At 35.1% G+C, this 16521-nt stretch overlaps 2 protein-coding genes across 3 annotated transcripts in view; one reads left to right on the plus strand and one right to left on the minus strand.

Moving 5' to 3' along the window:
• LOC137253793 (gram-negative bacteria-binding protein 1-like) overlaps positions 1 to 2662 on the plus strand; it is a 36516-nt gene extending 33854 nt beyond the window's left edge. The window contains exon 5 of the mRNA XM_067791255.1: positions 2265 to 2662. Coding sequence (XP_067647356.1) covers positions 2265 to 2519 — 255 coding nt within the window. The 3' untranslated portion in view covers positions 2520 to 2662. The remainder of the gene's footprint in view (positions 1 to 2264) is intronic.
• Positions 2663 to 7254: 4592 nt separating this feature from the next.
• Positions 7255 to 10660, minus strand: LOC137233739 (zinc finger protein 706-like). 2 transcript variants are annotated; one of them, XM_067757067.1, is made up of 3 exons: positions 10474 to 10660; positions 8319 to 8471; positions 7255 to 8255 (listed from the first exon to the last, which is right to left on the minus strand). In XM_067757067.1, exons 2-3 carry the CDS (start codon positions 8460 to 8462, stop codon positions 8166 to 8168), a joined length of 234 nt encoding a protein of 77 aa, XP_067613168.1. In that variant the 5' UTR covers positions 8463 to 8471; positions 10474 to 10660; the 3' UTR covers positions 7255 to 8165. The 2 variants fall into 2 exon arrangements, with proteins under 2 accessions (XP_067613168.1, XP_067613167.1); XM_067757066.1 differs by having other exon boundaries at positions 8319 to 8501.
• Positions 10661 to 16521: the final 5861 nt, after the last annotated feature.

Consider the following 16521-nt stretch of genomic DNA (forward strand, 5'->3'; position numbering starts at 1 on the left):
TTCGTAATTTTCGATATCGAAAAAGTGGGCGTGGTCATAGCCGGATTTCGGCCATTTTTTATACCAAGATAAAGTGAGTTCAGATAAGTACGTGCACTAAGTTTAGTAAAGATATATCGATTTTTGCTCAAGTTATCGTGTTAACGGCCGAGCGGAAGGACAGACGCACATTGGGGACGAACTTTTCAAAACCATCTACATATCACAAATATGAACCAATTTTAATCATTTTTGTACAGAAATTTTTGTAATTGAATTCTCACATCGCCCGATTTTTAAAATTAATTAGAAAAAAAAAATTTGAAAAAAAACAATTTTGCAAAATGTTCTTTAAAAAATTGTTTGAACAAATTAATTTTGCAAAACGAATGTCAATTAGCAATACCTACTATCTCTTAAAGTGTATATCATTCTCTTAAGTATTGAGCAAAAATTGTATGTCACGAAAGTGATACATACATAAATACGTATTATAATATAAAGTTCTGCAAAGGATAGGCTATTTTGCAACAAATTGTTTAATAAACAAATTAATTTGAAGAATCAAGCGATGTGAGTCTCTTCAGAATTCAATTACGAAAATTTCTGTGTAAACATTGGTGCAATCGGTTGATTTTTCGAACCTGTAAGTGGTTTTGACGGCCACCGTGGTGTGATGGTAGCGTGCTCCGCCTATCACTCCGTATGCCCTGGGTTCAACTCCCGGGCAAAGCAATATCAAAATTTTAGAAATAAGATTTTTCAATTAGAAGAAAATTTTTCTAAGCGGGGTCGCCCCTCGGCAGTGTCTGGCAAGCGCTCCGATTGTATTTCTGCCATGAAAAGCTCTCAGTGAAAACTCATCTGCCTTGCAGATGCCGTTCGGAGTCGGCATAAAACATGTAGGTCCCGTCCGGCCAATTTGTAGGGAAAAATCAAGAGGAGCACGACGAAAATTGGAAGAGAAGCTCGGCCTTAGATCTCTTCGGAGGTTATCGCGCCTTACATTTATTTTATTTTTTAAGTGGTTTTGAATGAAATTAGTGCTTAATCCCCAATGTAAGACGGCCGACTGTGTATAAAAACTGGGCGTGGCTTCAACCGATTTCGCCCATTTTCACAGAAAACAGTTATCGTCATAGAATTTATGCCCCTACCAAATTTCACAAGGATTGGTAAATTTTTGTTCGACTTATGGCATTAAAAGTATTCTAGATACAATAAAGGGCGGATCCATGCCCATTTTGAAATTTTCTTTAATTTTTTTATTTTGTTGCACCATATCATTACTGGAGTTGAATGTTGACATAATTTACTTATATACTGTAAAGATATTAAATTTTTTGTTAAATTTTGATTTAAAAAAAATTTTTTTTTTAAGTTGGCGTGTCCTTCATCCGATTTTGCTAATTTTTATTTACCACATATATAGTAACAGTAGTAACGTTCCTGCCAAATTTCATCATGATATCTTCAACGACTGCCAAATTACAGCTTGCAAAACTTTTAAATTACCTTCTTTTAAAAGTGAGCGGTGCCACGCCTATTGTACAAAATTTTACTAATTTTCTATTCTGCGCCATAACGTCAACCCACCTACCAAGTTTCATCGCCTTATCCGTCTTTGGTAATGAATTATCGCATTTTTTCGGGTTTTCGAAATTTTCGACATCGAAAAAGTGGGCGTGGTTATAGTCCGATATCGTTCATTTTAAATAGCGATCTGAGATGAGTGCCCAGGGACCTACATACCAAATTTTATCAAGATACCTCAAAATTTACTCAAGTTATCGTGTTAACGAACAGACGGACGGACGGACATGGCTCAATAAAAATTTTTGTTCGTTACTGATGATTTGGATATATGGAAGTCTATGTCTATCTCGATTCCTTTATACCTGTATAACCAACCGTTACCCAATCAAAGTTAATATACTCTGTGTGCAAAGCACGCTGAGTATAAAAAAAAAACAGGAAAAATCACTTGCGGTTGAGTGTTTTTTTGAATCCGCTAACCAAATTTTGATATTGGATTCTAATTAAATGCATCAAAAGGCATGGGAATACATATATGGCATTACATTTCCGCCAACTTCTTCCATCCATTCCGAGCAGCACGGAAATTGAGTTTACATGAGTGTCTTCAATGTATCACAACTATTCGAAGGGCTTTTGAGACGACATTCAGCATGTGAAAATGAAGGCACATACGAAGCGTATTATCTACACTTCCGTATTGATTAGCATAGATTTCTCTTCTTTTTTAACTGTCTGTGTCTGCTTAGTATCACATCGTTTTCGGAGTCTCAGCTGGAGGAAGTTTGGAATATCAAGATTCTCCTTACAAACCATGGTCAAATGGATATAATAACGCATCGCAAATCTTTTACGACAGTTTTAAGGGTTGTTGTAGTAAAGGTATTAAAGATTTAGGTGATTGTATTGATGCTGAGCCACGTAAAAAATGGAGGAAATGTAGCAGACCATGGGGTACACAATCAACTATGGCAATTGAGTACGTAAGGGTGTATGCTGTTTAAATATAAATAATAAAATATATTTGCGCTATTTATAAACATAAGATTGGTATACATGAATTGTAAAATGTTAAGACAAAATTTAATGTGCAGATTTTATCAACTCTAGTTGCATCAATAAACCTACTACATATTATATAGAATAATTTTGCAAAGAATGAATGAAAGAGAGGATTGGTTGGATGTGGGTGCTGCTTTCAAGCTTAACTTTCATGATTCTAGTATATGGAACAAAATCTTTCAAATGGTAATAACCCACTCAGCATTTAGATGATTAAATTTAGAATTTTACTACATATCAATACAATGTGATTACTCTTTCTGACTAAATAATGAGATATCATACAATTGAACAAAAGAAATAATCAAATATGAATACTTTTGATGATCAAAATCTGAAAAGCATTTTTCGATCACTTTGTGGAATCATTTTTGAAGTCCTTTGATGATTAAATTTTAATATTTCATAAAACCCGACAAAAAGAATAAACAAATACTAGTATCGCCTGTGGTCGAAATTCGACCAACTTGTATTTTTTTCAACTCAGTATATGCATCCAGTGTTGAGTTCATTAAAATTTTGAATTTGATCAAAGACGTTGTACTTTTTGATTGTATTTTCTTAAATTGTCTACAAAATTTTCAAATGTAATTATAACGTTTTGGTATCGAGCTCCTTAAACAAAAATATAAAAAATATGTAAAATCAAATGAAATTGACATAGAATTATGTTGAAATGACTTGAAATTGAATTGAAAAATAGCTTTTTCCACACCACGCTGGAGGTCCACGTTGGGGCGCTACCGAAGTTAGTTTTGGGTGCTCGGTTCCACAGTAGGCCTATATCACCCATATACATATATCGCCCATTTACTTCAATAGTGTCATAATTAAAATAACACGAACTTTTAGTAAAAACGAAGACATGTGCTAAAGGAATTTAGCCTATTTCACGCCACCCGTTAGGTATGCAATTAGCGCTTTACAGAGTTTAATTTTGTATAATGTAACGAATTTAATGCAATTCCTCTTATTTGCAACCTTCTACTAACGGGCGAATCACTAAGCTGTTGAATAAATAACTCCACTATTCGATAATGCAAAATTGCCTTTATTAAAGTACTTCACAATAACACTTCTACTGCTCGACAGATAGCGTGCTTAAATAAAACTGATTACTGATTGCTCAGCTGGCGCTCTTTTATAATCTGTGCTGTGTCGATCACATACTTCTAGGCATTTCTATTTCTAGAATCTACTACTTATTTACCAGCTATAAACTTATCAGCTATAACTACAGATGCACGCCTATAGCCTCACATATGCGCGTGTATATGTGAGTGATACTTGCACAAATGATTGCCTACTTCTGGGAGTATCTCAGATATATGCATATGTTTGTGCGTTGCTCTCAGCTGCTTGTATGGACATATGGGTAGACATAATGATTGATTTGTTGATGTGCATACAAGTCACTGCTTAGTATTGGCTTAGAGATGATAGTATCCTTTAGTGTTGCTAATTTTCGTCACAATAAATACATATGTAATATGTAAGTGTGACACAAAACGAAAATTTCGAGTAGAATAGAGGATATCTTCATAAAAAATAAAATAAAAATATGAAAAAATTATGTAATGAGAAAGAAGGCAGTTTACTAAAAAATTTTAAATGAAAGAAAAAAAAAATAAAGTACTTAAAGTGCGAAAAAATTAAGTGAAGTGAATAAACAGTTCCATATAAAAACGCAATAAGTGCACTTAGACTTTTTTCCGGGTTTTAATGTTATCATTGTGGAAATATGAAGATTCTAATATTCGGATATTTAATGTTGGGATAATATACAAATTTTAATGTTATATCTTTGTAGCAAATTTATTTATTTTTTTTTTCAGTATAAGACGTGCTATATATAAAATGAACATAACATCTGGAAATGCAAAAAACATTTTGGGTCAAATTTGCAATTAATTGTTATAAATAAATAAATTTAGTGAGTTTGAACAAAAGTTGACTTATTATTTGTCCAAAAAAATGGACCGGTTAAGTTATTACTTTTCTTTAAAAATTTTTGTGCGCTAACAATTATTTTAGAACAATGTTTTAAGGATTAACTGAAATTGAGTGAGGCAGTAGTTCTCTCACCGTTTGGCGCTTACGTATGTATATGTACATATGTAGGTGAAATATTTGAGCAACGCGACAATGCAGCTTTTGGAATTTCGAATTCAGCGGGATTTGTGTCTTAGAGCACTAACATAAGGGGTCCTATAGATGGCAATTTCGATATTTGCACAGATTGTTCGAATTTGCAAAAAACTGATTTATATTAATTATAAACAAATAAAGTAATATTTGCTAAAAAAAAAATAGGCCTATGCACTGCGGCTGATCCATACGAATCGATTCATATAACTTTTATCTGATTTTACGTATGGTAAGTATGCGAAACAGCCTGTCAATTGATTGTATGGAAATTTTGTTAGCGTATTAGTATATAGATGCTTACCTTTGATGATCAAAAACTGAATATAGTTTTTCAATCACATTTTGAAATCATATTTGAATAAAATTTGTTTACTTTAGGTGATAAAAAATTGTTAATCATTTTTAATTCAGCTTTCTGAATCTTTACTGACTATATTTGTTGACTGAATAATGAATTTTATACTTGTTAAAATTTTACTTTTCATTGAAAATCTTATTTTTTCACATACACACATTTTTTCAATCATGAAGTTCAGAAAAAATATGTATGTACATATATAAAAATTTTATTATTATATTCTTCAAGACAATATAATGCAAATGCTGCTCGTAACCGAAGATTTCCCCAAACCATTTCTCCACCTTCGGCTTCCCACAAAATACATAATAGTTTGACAATACAAAGGTTGTGAGCTATGTATTTGAACCCCAGGTAAGTGAAACTATATTGACATACATATGTACCTGGATATGTCTTCAACATCCCGTAACGTACCGTATTTTAAGATATTGACGATCATAGCTGATGTTGGATGTTGTAGTTGCAGGTGTAATCGGTCAAGTTTTTTTGCGATGACCTGTGGTTCAAATAGCTCACTTCCGCTTGCTTTCTTCCCCTGATGAAATGAGATTAGTATGTAGTATCTTATTTTGAATGAGATATGAAGAATGAATGCATCATAATCGCATTCAAAAATGATTAAAAAATCTCAACCAAAACGATTGAAATACATATGTTCACGAATATGATCAGAAAATGACTGTGAAAAGCAGTCAAATATTACTCTAAAACAATTAAAGCTCAATTTTACAGTGATATCAAATATGAATAAAAAGCGCTTCGAAATAGGAATCATAAATAATTATTCAAGAATAATCATATTTAAGGCACATTTTTCTCCCGATGATACATTAATTTTCGAACAGAGTGGTTTTAAATTTGAACGTTTTTAATCATCTTGGGGTATGATATTTAAATATTTTTTGATAAAAATTTTCAAAAAATTCTGGCTGGGAAATGGTTCAAAAATTTAAATTGTTGAATATGTATTTGTATGAAATAAAGAAGTTCGAATTTATGCGCCACGTGCATGTTTACTTTTTTAATAGTTCTTCCTGGTTGTTGTAGCGATAAGGACACTCTCCGAATGCCTTGGGGAGTGTTATCTATGTTGATGGTCCTTTACCGTCGCCAGAGCATCGGCTGTTAATGTAACAGGATTCGCTACGGGTAGGTGATGTTGACAATTGGGTTGCTATAAATTTCGCTGGCAACCCCTTGAGAGGGTTGCGCTACACAACCCCTTGAATCAATTTGGTATTTTAAGCTGCAGACATTGGTGCTTTATCGGTAACCGTATCGGTAACTTTATAACAGCTGATTCGACCAACCTTATGAGAATCAATGCAATCGATTATTGGTGCCGCTAAGGTCGTAACCGTATCGTAGCCAACCAATTGGTTTTTGGTTTACCATCGTAACGATAAACAGCTGAATACGTTAGGGATACGACAAACGGCACCAATGACTACAGCTTTATTTCAGTTGTTGTTATTGTTGTTGTTGTAGCGATAAGGTTGCTCCGCGAACGTTTTGGGGAGTGCTATCGATGTAATGGTCCTTTGCCGGATACAGATCCGGTACGCTCCGGTACCACATCACCATTAAGGTGCTAGCCCGACCATCTCAGGAATGATTTATGTGGCCACATTAAACCTTCAGGCCATCCCCTCCCTCCCCACCCCCAAGTTCCATGAGGAGCTTGGGATCGCCAAAGCCTCGTCTGTTAGTGAAACAGGATTCGTCGCGGATAGGTGAGGTTGACAATTGGGTTTGGAGAAGCTATATATTGCGCTGGCAACCTGAAGGGTTGCGCTACACAGCACCGTGAATCTGGTATTTTAGTCGCCTCTTACGACAGGCATACCTACCGCGGGAATATTCAGACCCCCTAACCCGCTGGTGTAGCTTGCTTCTAATGAAATCTAAAGTGTGACTCAAATGCTGTCATTTCAGTGTAACCCCCTTTTAATTTGTTGCGTCCTTCGTCGCACCTATTGGATGGAGCGAAGCACTACTACAACAACAACAACAACAAAAGCTGGGTTCATCTAAGAAACTTCGTCAGTATGATGAACTATTAATTAATTGCACATTGTAGAAAACAGAAGTGAAGTAGGCTATGTGGTACAATTTTTTAACAGTAGAGCGTGAAATTCCCATGTCCCTCAAATCTTCCCTGTAATAGCTTTTAATATTTTTTTTTTCATTCAAATCATGTTTATTGAATTTCATCATACATCAATTATAACATAGTTATTCTACTTTTAAAATATGTAATGTGTGTCTGTTTGCAAATTTACACGATAGGAAAAGAATCAAATTAGCCAATGTGTTGGTTGGTAGTTAATTGCAATCAGAACTTGATATACAATTTACATAGTACAAAAAATGTATTTTCACGTTTATTTATTTATTAAATGTTTTTTATTTATATTCTTTCGTTAAGCTTTATTTTACTACTCAACTACATATGAATTTTTTCAACAATTGGGATGTGAGTGGGCTTTATAAAAATCCGTAGCAAGAATTACAGACAAATGTAATCTATGAAAACGAATAGTTTTGCAAGCATTGCCGAAAGAAAAGTTGAAAAATTATATGTGTAAGTATATATGTTTTTATGTATGGATGAGAGAATTATGTATTACATTTTATAAAAAAGCGAATACAATAAAATTGCTTAATAAACAATGCTAACAACTACTGATTTGCTTGATTTTTCGAAGTTGATGATGTATCCGGAAGTAAAGCAGCGGCAGCGCGGCAGTAGCGATAGCGTCGAATGCAGCTATACTGTTTATGATCAAATTTCCGTCATCAAAATTCATATAAATTGTGTCGCAATTTTTTTTTTTGCATCACAAAAATTACTGCTAAATAAATTACCAAAAATAATAAATAAAAAAATCTGCTTTGTCATTGCAAGAGTAGATCATTTGTGTAGCTGCTCTAACTATAACAAGAATATTTCGTCAGTTAAGTAAATGTAATTGTCGTTAGACTGTTGCGCGTTTATTGAAATTTCATAGAAGCTTTTGGCGATTTTTAAATAAATGAAAAACTGCGCCTTGTGACAACTACATCAGCAAAATGCATCTTACACATCTTTCAAATCTGCTGGCATCTCATTTTTGGGATGTTTGTTCTCGAAATGTTGTTTATACGTTTTTGGATCTGGCATTTGAGACTATAAATAAAAAAAAATTCAATATTGAACGTTATAGTTATATAAAAGCATTTATTATTGTACCTTGCAAACTGCGCACACATGAACGAGCGCCTTTTGTGCTGCCTTTTTCTGATCAGTTGCACTATGACCTTGCTGCTTCTTTAATTTTGCTTGCTTCTCCTGTGCTTTAGCTTGTGATTGAATCTTTTGATGTCCTCGAGCCATTTTGTTGTTCTGTTTTTAATAAATCGTTTAGAATATTAACTGCAAACAAAATAGTACAACAATAAACCAACCGGCGTAAACTTTTATTATGAATGATGTATTTTATTATGAAGTTGGCGGTGAATGGTTGGTATAATGCGAATATGGAGGATCTGACAAAGATGTGATGATGGTGCCAACATACATACATATATGATTAAAAAAGAGACGTGAAGATGTGCAAGGGTGGTTGATGTGGAGTAGGGACGCCCTAAATAAACACTGAACATAAATGTCATTGCACAAGTCATGCCAAACGCGTTTGGAAGTTTTGGCCGTTGAAATTTTTTTGTTGCAGAATAGAAAGCGAACCGACTTCAAATATAGCGCTATACTGTTACTTCTCTCTGGGCGTTGTGACCAAATCGACTCTTACGTAGACTGTCCCCTGATATACCCTTTGCTTGTCCGGTACATTAAATATTCATTCACGATTTGTAATTTCATACATATAGCATTAAAGCATTCGTCGAAACTGTGATCCCAGAGTTCCTGCGATGTTGATAACATACCACTGCTAACCTTTATGTTGTATTGAATTATTTTAGCTCTCTCACAAGGGAAGACGTCCGCAAAGCTCATTAGAAGCAATTTGGCTCTCCCCCAGCGGGTTAGGGGGTCAGAATATACCCGCGGTAGGTATGACTGTCGTAAGAGGCGACTAAAATACCACATTCAAGGGGCTGTGTAGCGCAACCCTTCAGGTTGCCAGCGCAGTATACAGCTGCTCCACACCCAATTGACGCCCTCACCTATCCGCGGCTAATCCTGCTTCCCTAACAGACGAGGCTCTGGCGACCCCAAGCTCCTTAATGAACTTGGGGGTGGGGAGGGAGGGATGGCCTGAATGTTTAATGCGGCCATATAAATCGTTCCCGAGATGGTCGGGCTAGCACCTTAATGGTGCTGTTACCAGATCTGTATCCGACAAAGGACCATCACATCGATAGCACCCCCCAAAGCCTTTGGGGAGCAACCTTATCACTACAACAACAACAACAACCGGAAAGCTCGACGTACCTAGCAAATCAGCGGGCTAGTACCAAGGTCGTTAGAACCGCATATAGATCTTGCAAAGGACTGTCCACATCGATAACACTACTCTAAGCTACAACAACAGCAATAATATCAGTCAATACGTTAATCTCGACAACAGGTTTTCGTAAAATTTCCCTCTTTCATATATACATGTGTACATGTGATTGTATATTATAAACTTTTAAACCTAATCAAACGTGGCAGTCAAGTCGTAGATTGCAAACTGTGAAAACCCCAATAATAACATCATGATATCAACAAAGCAAATATTTAACTACGTACATCACCTAGATCAAAACAGCGATCAACTCAAAGAATAACAATGTTCAGAAAACGCGAAAAACTGACTGCACTTTCCACATGAACCAAATGAATTGGTTCCATTAGAAGGTACTCATAACATCGAAATTTGTTTTTTGAGTTAGCTGCCATTGATCTAGGTGTACGATAGGCACATCGAACCGTAGCCAGAATTTATCCGAATACAAATTTTCATTGCGCATACATTTTCATATACATAAACGTCATTTAAAGCAGGTATAAGTTACTTTGAATTTGTACCTGATTTATTTACGATTCATATGAAATTCAGAAAAATTCTTTCTTTTTCTGCTTTCAATGGAATCCCTCCGTTTAAGTCAAACATTCAGCAATATAAAGGGAAAAATATTCGCAACGACCACCTTCATCACAGCAGCGATAGTCACATTTTTCGCAATGTTCATTTACATACAAAAACATTTACCCCACCTGATGCTGAGCGACTATTTTTCTTGCCTTTCCAAAAAACATGCATTAAAAGACAACATAACAGTAATTGAAACATGTTATAACATAACTTTTCCGCAATCACAAAAGAAATTGCATGCACGAATTGAATCATTCACTGTAACGCAGATGCTACCAAACATGCAATACATCCATTAAAACTTACTTGATTTTGGTTCCTTTGCAGAAAATATAAATGTATTATTAAGATAAAATGCAAATACCGTAGCGCACACAACACTTAATTTAAATTTAGTTTTTATTATATCCGAAATTATTTCTAAATCAATTTTTATTACTCTGCTGTTGCTGTGCTTATGTTTTCTTCCTCTTTACAATTAATGAAATCGAGGATTTTGGAACCTACTGAAAAATTTGAAGAAGAAGCAATAAAAACAGTAGCTAATGTGCCAAAAGAGAAAGGCACAATTGCAAAATTTTCGCTGATTTAATATCGTATAAGGAGAGTAAGCGAGCAAACACTATTCTCGAATGTGGACTTTTTTGTGGATCTCAATCAGGGTTGCTGTTTCCTTTATTTAATGCCAGACTTACATAGGCTTTGTTGCGACGCTTCGCCTGACAGCCGACCTTAAAGTCGGAGTCATTGGTGCCGTATGTCGTATCGCTGTATCCGTATCCCTAACGTAATCAGCTGTTTTTCGTTACGACGGGTAACCAAAACCCAATTGGTTGGCTACGATACGGTTACGACCTTAGCGGCACCAATAATCGATTGCATTGATTCTCATAAGGTTGGTCGAATCAGCTGTTAAAAGGTTACCGATACGGTTACTGATAAAGCACCAATGTATCCAGCTTAAAGCGGGAGTCATTGGTGCCGTATGTCGTATCCCTAACGTAATCAGCTGTTTATCGTTACGACGGTAAACCAAAAAACAATTGGTTGGCTACGATACGGTTACGACCTTAGCGGCATCAATAATCGATTGCATTGATTTCCATAAGGTTGGTCGAATCAGCTGTTATAAGGTTACCGATACGGTTAGCGATAAAGCACCAATGTTTGCAGCTTAATGTATAGCCCAAGGCGAATCCATACCAGGTGGTTGCAAAGCGAATTCTATCAATTCGCCGTACAGAAGAATGTCAAGTCAAAAGAAAATTTTCATTGATTTCGATTAACGCCCCGATTCTAGTGTGGTAACAACATTCTTCACCACGGTAACGAAATCATGCGGTAACTTTTACACCCTTTTGGTATTCTACCCGCGAAAGTAGCCGGATAATTTTTGACCCACAAAAGTAGGTGGTTACATCGAAATAACCACACAACAGCTGTTGTTTAGAAAAAGGAAAAACTGAAAAATAAAGAATTGTAAGCGCAAATAAGTAAAGATAATAGTAAAAAAGTGTTGCCTCTTGATATACATATTTGTTTACATTATATACTTTCACAGAATAAATTACAATATACCTATGTAGAAACTTAACATGCATAATATGCATTAACACATCGTCCCGTTTATTCATTAACCTCGTATCTACAAGTGAGACATTTTCGGTAAAGCGAACACGGTTGCCACACCATGTTTTCACTTGGGGCCAAAAAATACAATAAAATACAAAATTTTAGGATGTTTCCATGTAAAACTTTACTAAACATAGTGAAGGCTTTCCTTTAATTCAAGCTGAGCAAACAAATATATGTGCATGCAACCAAAAATGGTACTACATTTTGACATAGGATAACTCTATGTCTTTCACCAACCAAACGTTGTGAACCTAGGTTTGGTCACAAAGCTTTTGGTTCTAGCATTATGTTGTTGATTACAATGAAATAAAATGTATAGTGGTGCAGTTAGGTTGTAGTAAGAAACGGTTCAAAATTTGCGTTCTGGTGTTGCCGAAATATGTATGTGGAAAACTCAGTAAACCATAAATGAGACTAAGCAATTTTGTTAGTGCTATTTTTATAGATGTTTACTTTTTCCCTTAACATTTAAGCTAAATATCAGAGCCTAGATTGACTAAGTGTGAGTTTTGACCCAAGGCCTCAGGGGTTCTGCTAACACCTACGGGAATAATTTTATACAAAACATTTCTTCCGAAATCAAATCTATTTTGCATTTGCTTCCTTCTGTCTTCGAGTTAAAATATTTCTTGTGCCAAGATACTTAGTTTTCAATTACCTTGCGTGGCTTAAGACCACAATAGCCCTGAATTCCTTAAACTCATTGAGCTGGGTGAGAAAAATTTAAATATCAACGTGCCAAACAAGAAGTAATGCATAGAATTTCTTTGTATAAGTTTTGAAAGTGTTAGGCTCACGGCAGAGTGCTCGCTATAAGCTATGCTAGGCGAGAAGCAATTTTTATTTTCATATATTTACAACAGTATGGTATAACCGATCGAAATATCTAGCCGTTATTAATATTATCAAAGAGGATAAATATAATAAGAGTCGTCACTCGTTATTTTTTAGGCATTTAATCGATGTAAACTATGAGGTAGTCGCATCTTTCGACACTTTTCTCAAAATTTTAGGATGTGAATTAAGAGGTTTTGGCTAAAGAAAAGGATTGCCAAAGTTGAAATATAATAGTTAAAACAAAATAAAGAAAAGGCCGTAAATTGAGCTCATCCGGGCTAGGCCCACATTAAGTCGCTGTTTCTACACAAACATTTTCGTAGCTGAAAGTGGAAGGGTACCGAGCTCCAAGCTCCTTCTGCTCGACGACTTGCTTTTTTCTGTTTTTCTTCCGTTGTCACACTCTGGTTTTTGTGAATTTTTTTCCGATTGAAAACTCTTTGTTTATATTGAAGACAATTTTTTTATCAGTCATATTTCTAAAATTTCCTAATTATTTTTTGAATTTTCAATAAATAAAATAAATTTTTAGAAATAATTGAAATGAAATGACAAAATGCTGCTTACGCAACACCAAAAGGAAGTTGCTCAGCAACAAGACTTTTTCCTCGTGTTCCATATGGTTCACATTTGCCGTCTTTCAGTGAGTTCCAGCTCACGCTCAATTCTCACGGGAATGCTCTGGATCATTGAGAGACTTGAGAAGCAGATGTCGTGAAATTTTCGCACACGTGAAATGTGATAGGCAGATGTCGCCGCTGTTTTTCATTTAACTCATACGGCGAAAGGCTAAGCGGCGACATCTATTTTTGAAAAAGTAGGTATACTAAAGGCTGTGTTGCCAACCTAAAAAGAAGTAATTTACAAATTATCTGGCTCACAAATTGAACCAGACTTCTATCTGGATTTATATGGCTCAAATCGTTGTTGTTGCATTTACATGCAAAATTATTCATCTGGCACAGGATTTTGCTACCGAATGATAGCTATTTTTGTTGCATTTGCATGTTAAATCTTTATCGGTATCTGGTTCATGTACCATTGGAACACGAGGGTTGTGTGTCAAATCACGTTTCTCTTTTATTTCGTGCTTCGAAATAGAGATTACACTTCAGAGGCGGTATTCGTTCATTATTGCCGATTGTCGAAGGATTTTTTTTATTTGAAATCTAGCTATTTAAACTACGATTAGAAGTTATGTTCAAGAAAATATATATAGAATGAGAATATATATTCACAGATAATATATATCTATTCTCTTTGGATAAAGCTTAATAATTGCAAAGTTATCGTTTGACTGAAAGTGATTTTTAGTCACTGATCGTTAAACATGATACGGGTCCAGGTCGTTGCAAACAACTAGTTCACCGTGCAATGATAAGCGTCCAATGGTAGGCGTGTGGTCACACTGGTTCGCTTTGAAGCTTTCACAGTGCCTTGAGAAAACTTTGAAAGAATTTGCAGCTTTCTTCAGCTACCGAAGCGTTTTTGTTAAGGGTTCAGGGCTAATTAAACTTCCTTAACCCTAACGCCATAGTCGTAAACATACCCATATCCATATCCATCTCCAATGTGATCGATTAATGGAGCCTTAACTTAAAAATTTTGAAAACTTCATAAAAATGAAGAAAACGCAAAAAATTACAAACATATTTCACAAAAAATAAGTCTCTTAGTCATAACGTATCCAAAACAATTAATAAAATCTACAAAAAGTTATTAAATTCACCAACTCAAATGTTTTTAGGGTAAAGGGCGAATTAATGGTGACTTATAACCATAAAGCCAAAACCAGATAAAACAGCTGATCGTACCTACCTTATGGAAATAAATGTAATCGATTAATGGTGCCATACCACAACGCTAACTCGATTACATTGATTTCCATAAGGTAGGTGTGATCAGCTGCTTTATCTGGTTATGGCTTTATGGTTATAAGTCACCATTAATTCGCCCTTAAGGATATGGCGAGATACCAAAAACCAATTGGTTGGCTATGGTAAGATTATGGCGTTAGCGTTATGGAATGGCACCATTAATCGATTACATTGATTTCCCTAACCCTACAAGAATACTGACTATCAAATGACAATCATCTGATGGTCAGCAATGTCAACCTAACGATCAGCGTCTCATACAAACTTTCTATCACAAACTTAAGGGGACTTGCGCAAATGTGATGTAAACAACTGTGTACGTGTGAGTTTTTGTCTCCTTCTTATACACCAACATGGCCTACTGATTAAGTATATAGCCGTACTGCTCACTCTCATTCATTTTCCTGGATCAGTGCTGACACTCTAACTATCAAAAATTGTCATAAATGATATTTTACTGTAGATATCAGGTTTGACTGTTATAGTATCATAAATGACCATTGTTATATTCCGCCAAAAATGAAACAATGCTTTTTGCTTTTTATTTGCTTCATTTCATTACGTTTTTAATTTTGTACGTGATAAAAGCATACGTGTTTCTTATTTGTTTAAAATAAATTGTTTTATAAGAATTCGAGTTCAGAATGTTCAATTTATATTCAGAAAATAACAAAACAACAGAAGAGCGTTTTCCTCATGCGGAAACACATTTAAAAATGAATCACCACTAACCACTATTATTTTTCGCGTATCAATTTTTTGAGTGCGCCCCACATATTCCGACAGCTTTTGGTATTTTTTAATATTATTTTCGATTTTTTTTCTTTTAGCATGGAGCTTTGAAATGCTTTCTTTTTCATTTTTTTAACTTATTTTTTATATGGCTTTCGTCGGTTGAAAATGGCGGAATTTAAAAAATAACAAAACAACCGTGATAATCATTTGATTGTCATATGACAGTCAGTAGTGACAACATGATTAATTCGGATAAACTGTTCTCGCATACCTAAAATTCCGTTGAGAATTATGTATCTGTCTCACATGCATAAAAGCCAAATTAAACTTCTTTAACCCTAACGCCATAGTCGTAACCATACCCATATCAATAACCATCTCAATGTGATCGATTAATGGTGCCTTAACCTAAAAATCGTGAAAATTTTATAAAAATGATGAAAACGCAAAAAATTACAAACATATTCCAAAAAATAAGTATCTTAGTCATAACGTATCCAAAACAATGAAGAAAATCTAAAAAAAGTTATTAAATTCACCAACTCAAATATTTTTAGGTTATGGATATGGCGAGAAACCAAAAACCAATTGATTGGCTAACGTGTTAGCGTTATGGTATGGCACCATTAATCGATTACTTTCCTTTCCATAAGGTAGGTTCGATCAGCTGATTTATCTGGTTATGGCTTTATGGTTATAAGTCACCATTAATTCGCCTTTAATGGTATCTGCTGTATGTTCTTTTGTTCTGTACCAGGTGTCCGAAGCTCTCCCAGTTTGAGTCCTTTTTCTTGATTATAGGCTGTCGTTGGGTACATGCGGACATGCGTGAGCGATCAAACGAACATACATAAATTTGAGTATCAATGTTTACGTCATCGCAGGATCAGCATTGTCAATTACAAGTGTGAGTGTATTAGTAAAACTACCAGCGTTTCTTGTAGGGTAAGGTAGGTTCGATCAGCTGTTTTATCTGGTTATGGTTTTATGGTTATAAGTCACCATTAATTGGCCCCACAAATCATACAAACAAGATTGCGCATTGCGCATGTAAACCAAAGATCAGGTGTTTTTTCATGCGCAATTTTTACGTCATTTTCATTTAGCTCTTGTTTTTTTCTTTCTTTCACTCGCTCAAGCAGTCAACTGTGACGTATATGCGCAGAACGAAGCAATTTTGAACTCGTGAATGCCAATCTTCCGTGTGTAATTTGTGAATTGTCCCTTTAATCCGCCTCTACAGCTATTTTTTCGACTAGCAACTCTAAAA

The sequence above is a fragment of the Eurosta solidaginis genome, chromosome 5 (assembly GCF_040869045.1).
Source record: "Eurosta solidaginis isolate ZX-2024a chromosome 5, ASM4086904v1, whole genome shotgun sequence".
In the NCBI taxonomy this organism is placed as follows: Eukaryota; Metazoa; Arthropoda; class Insecta; order Diptera; family Tephritidae; genus Eurosta; species Eurosta solidaginis.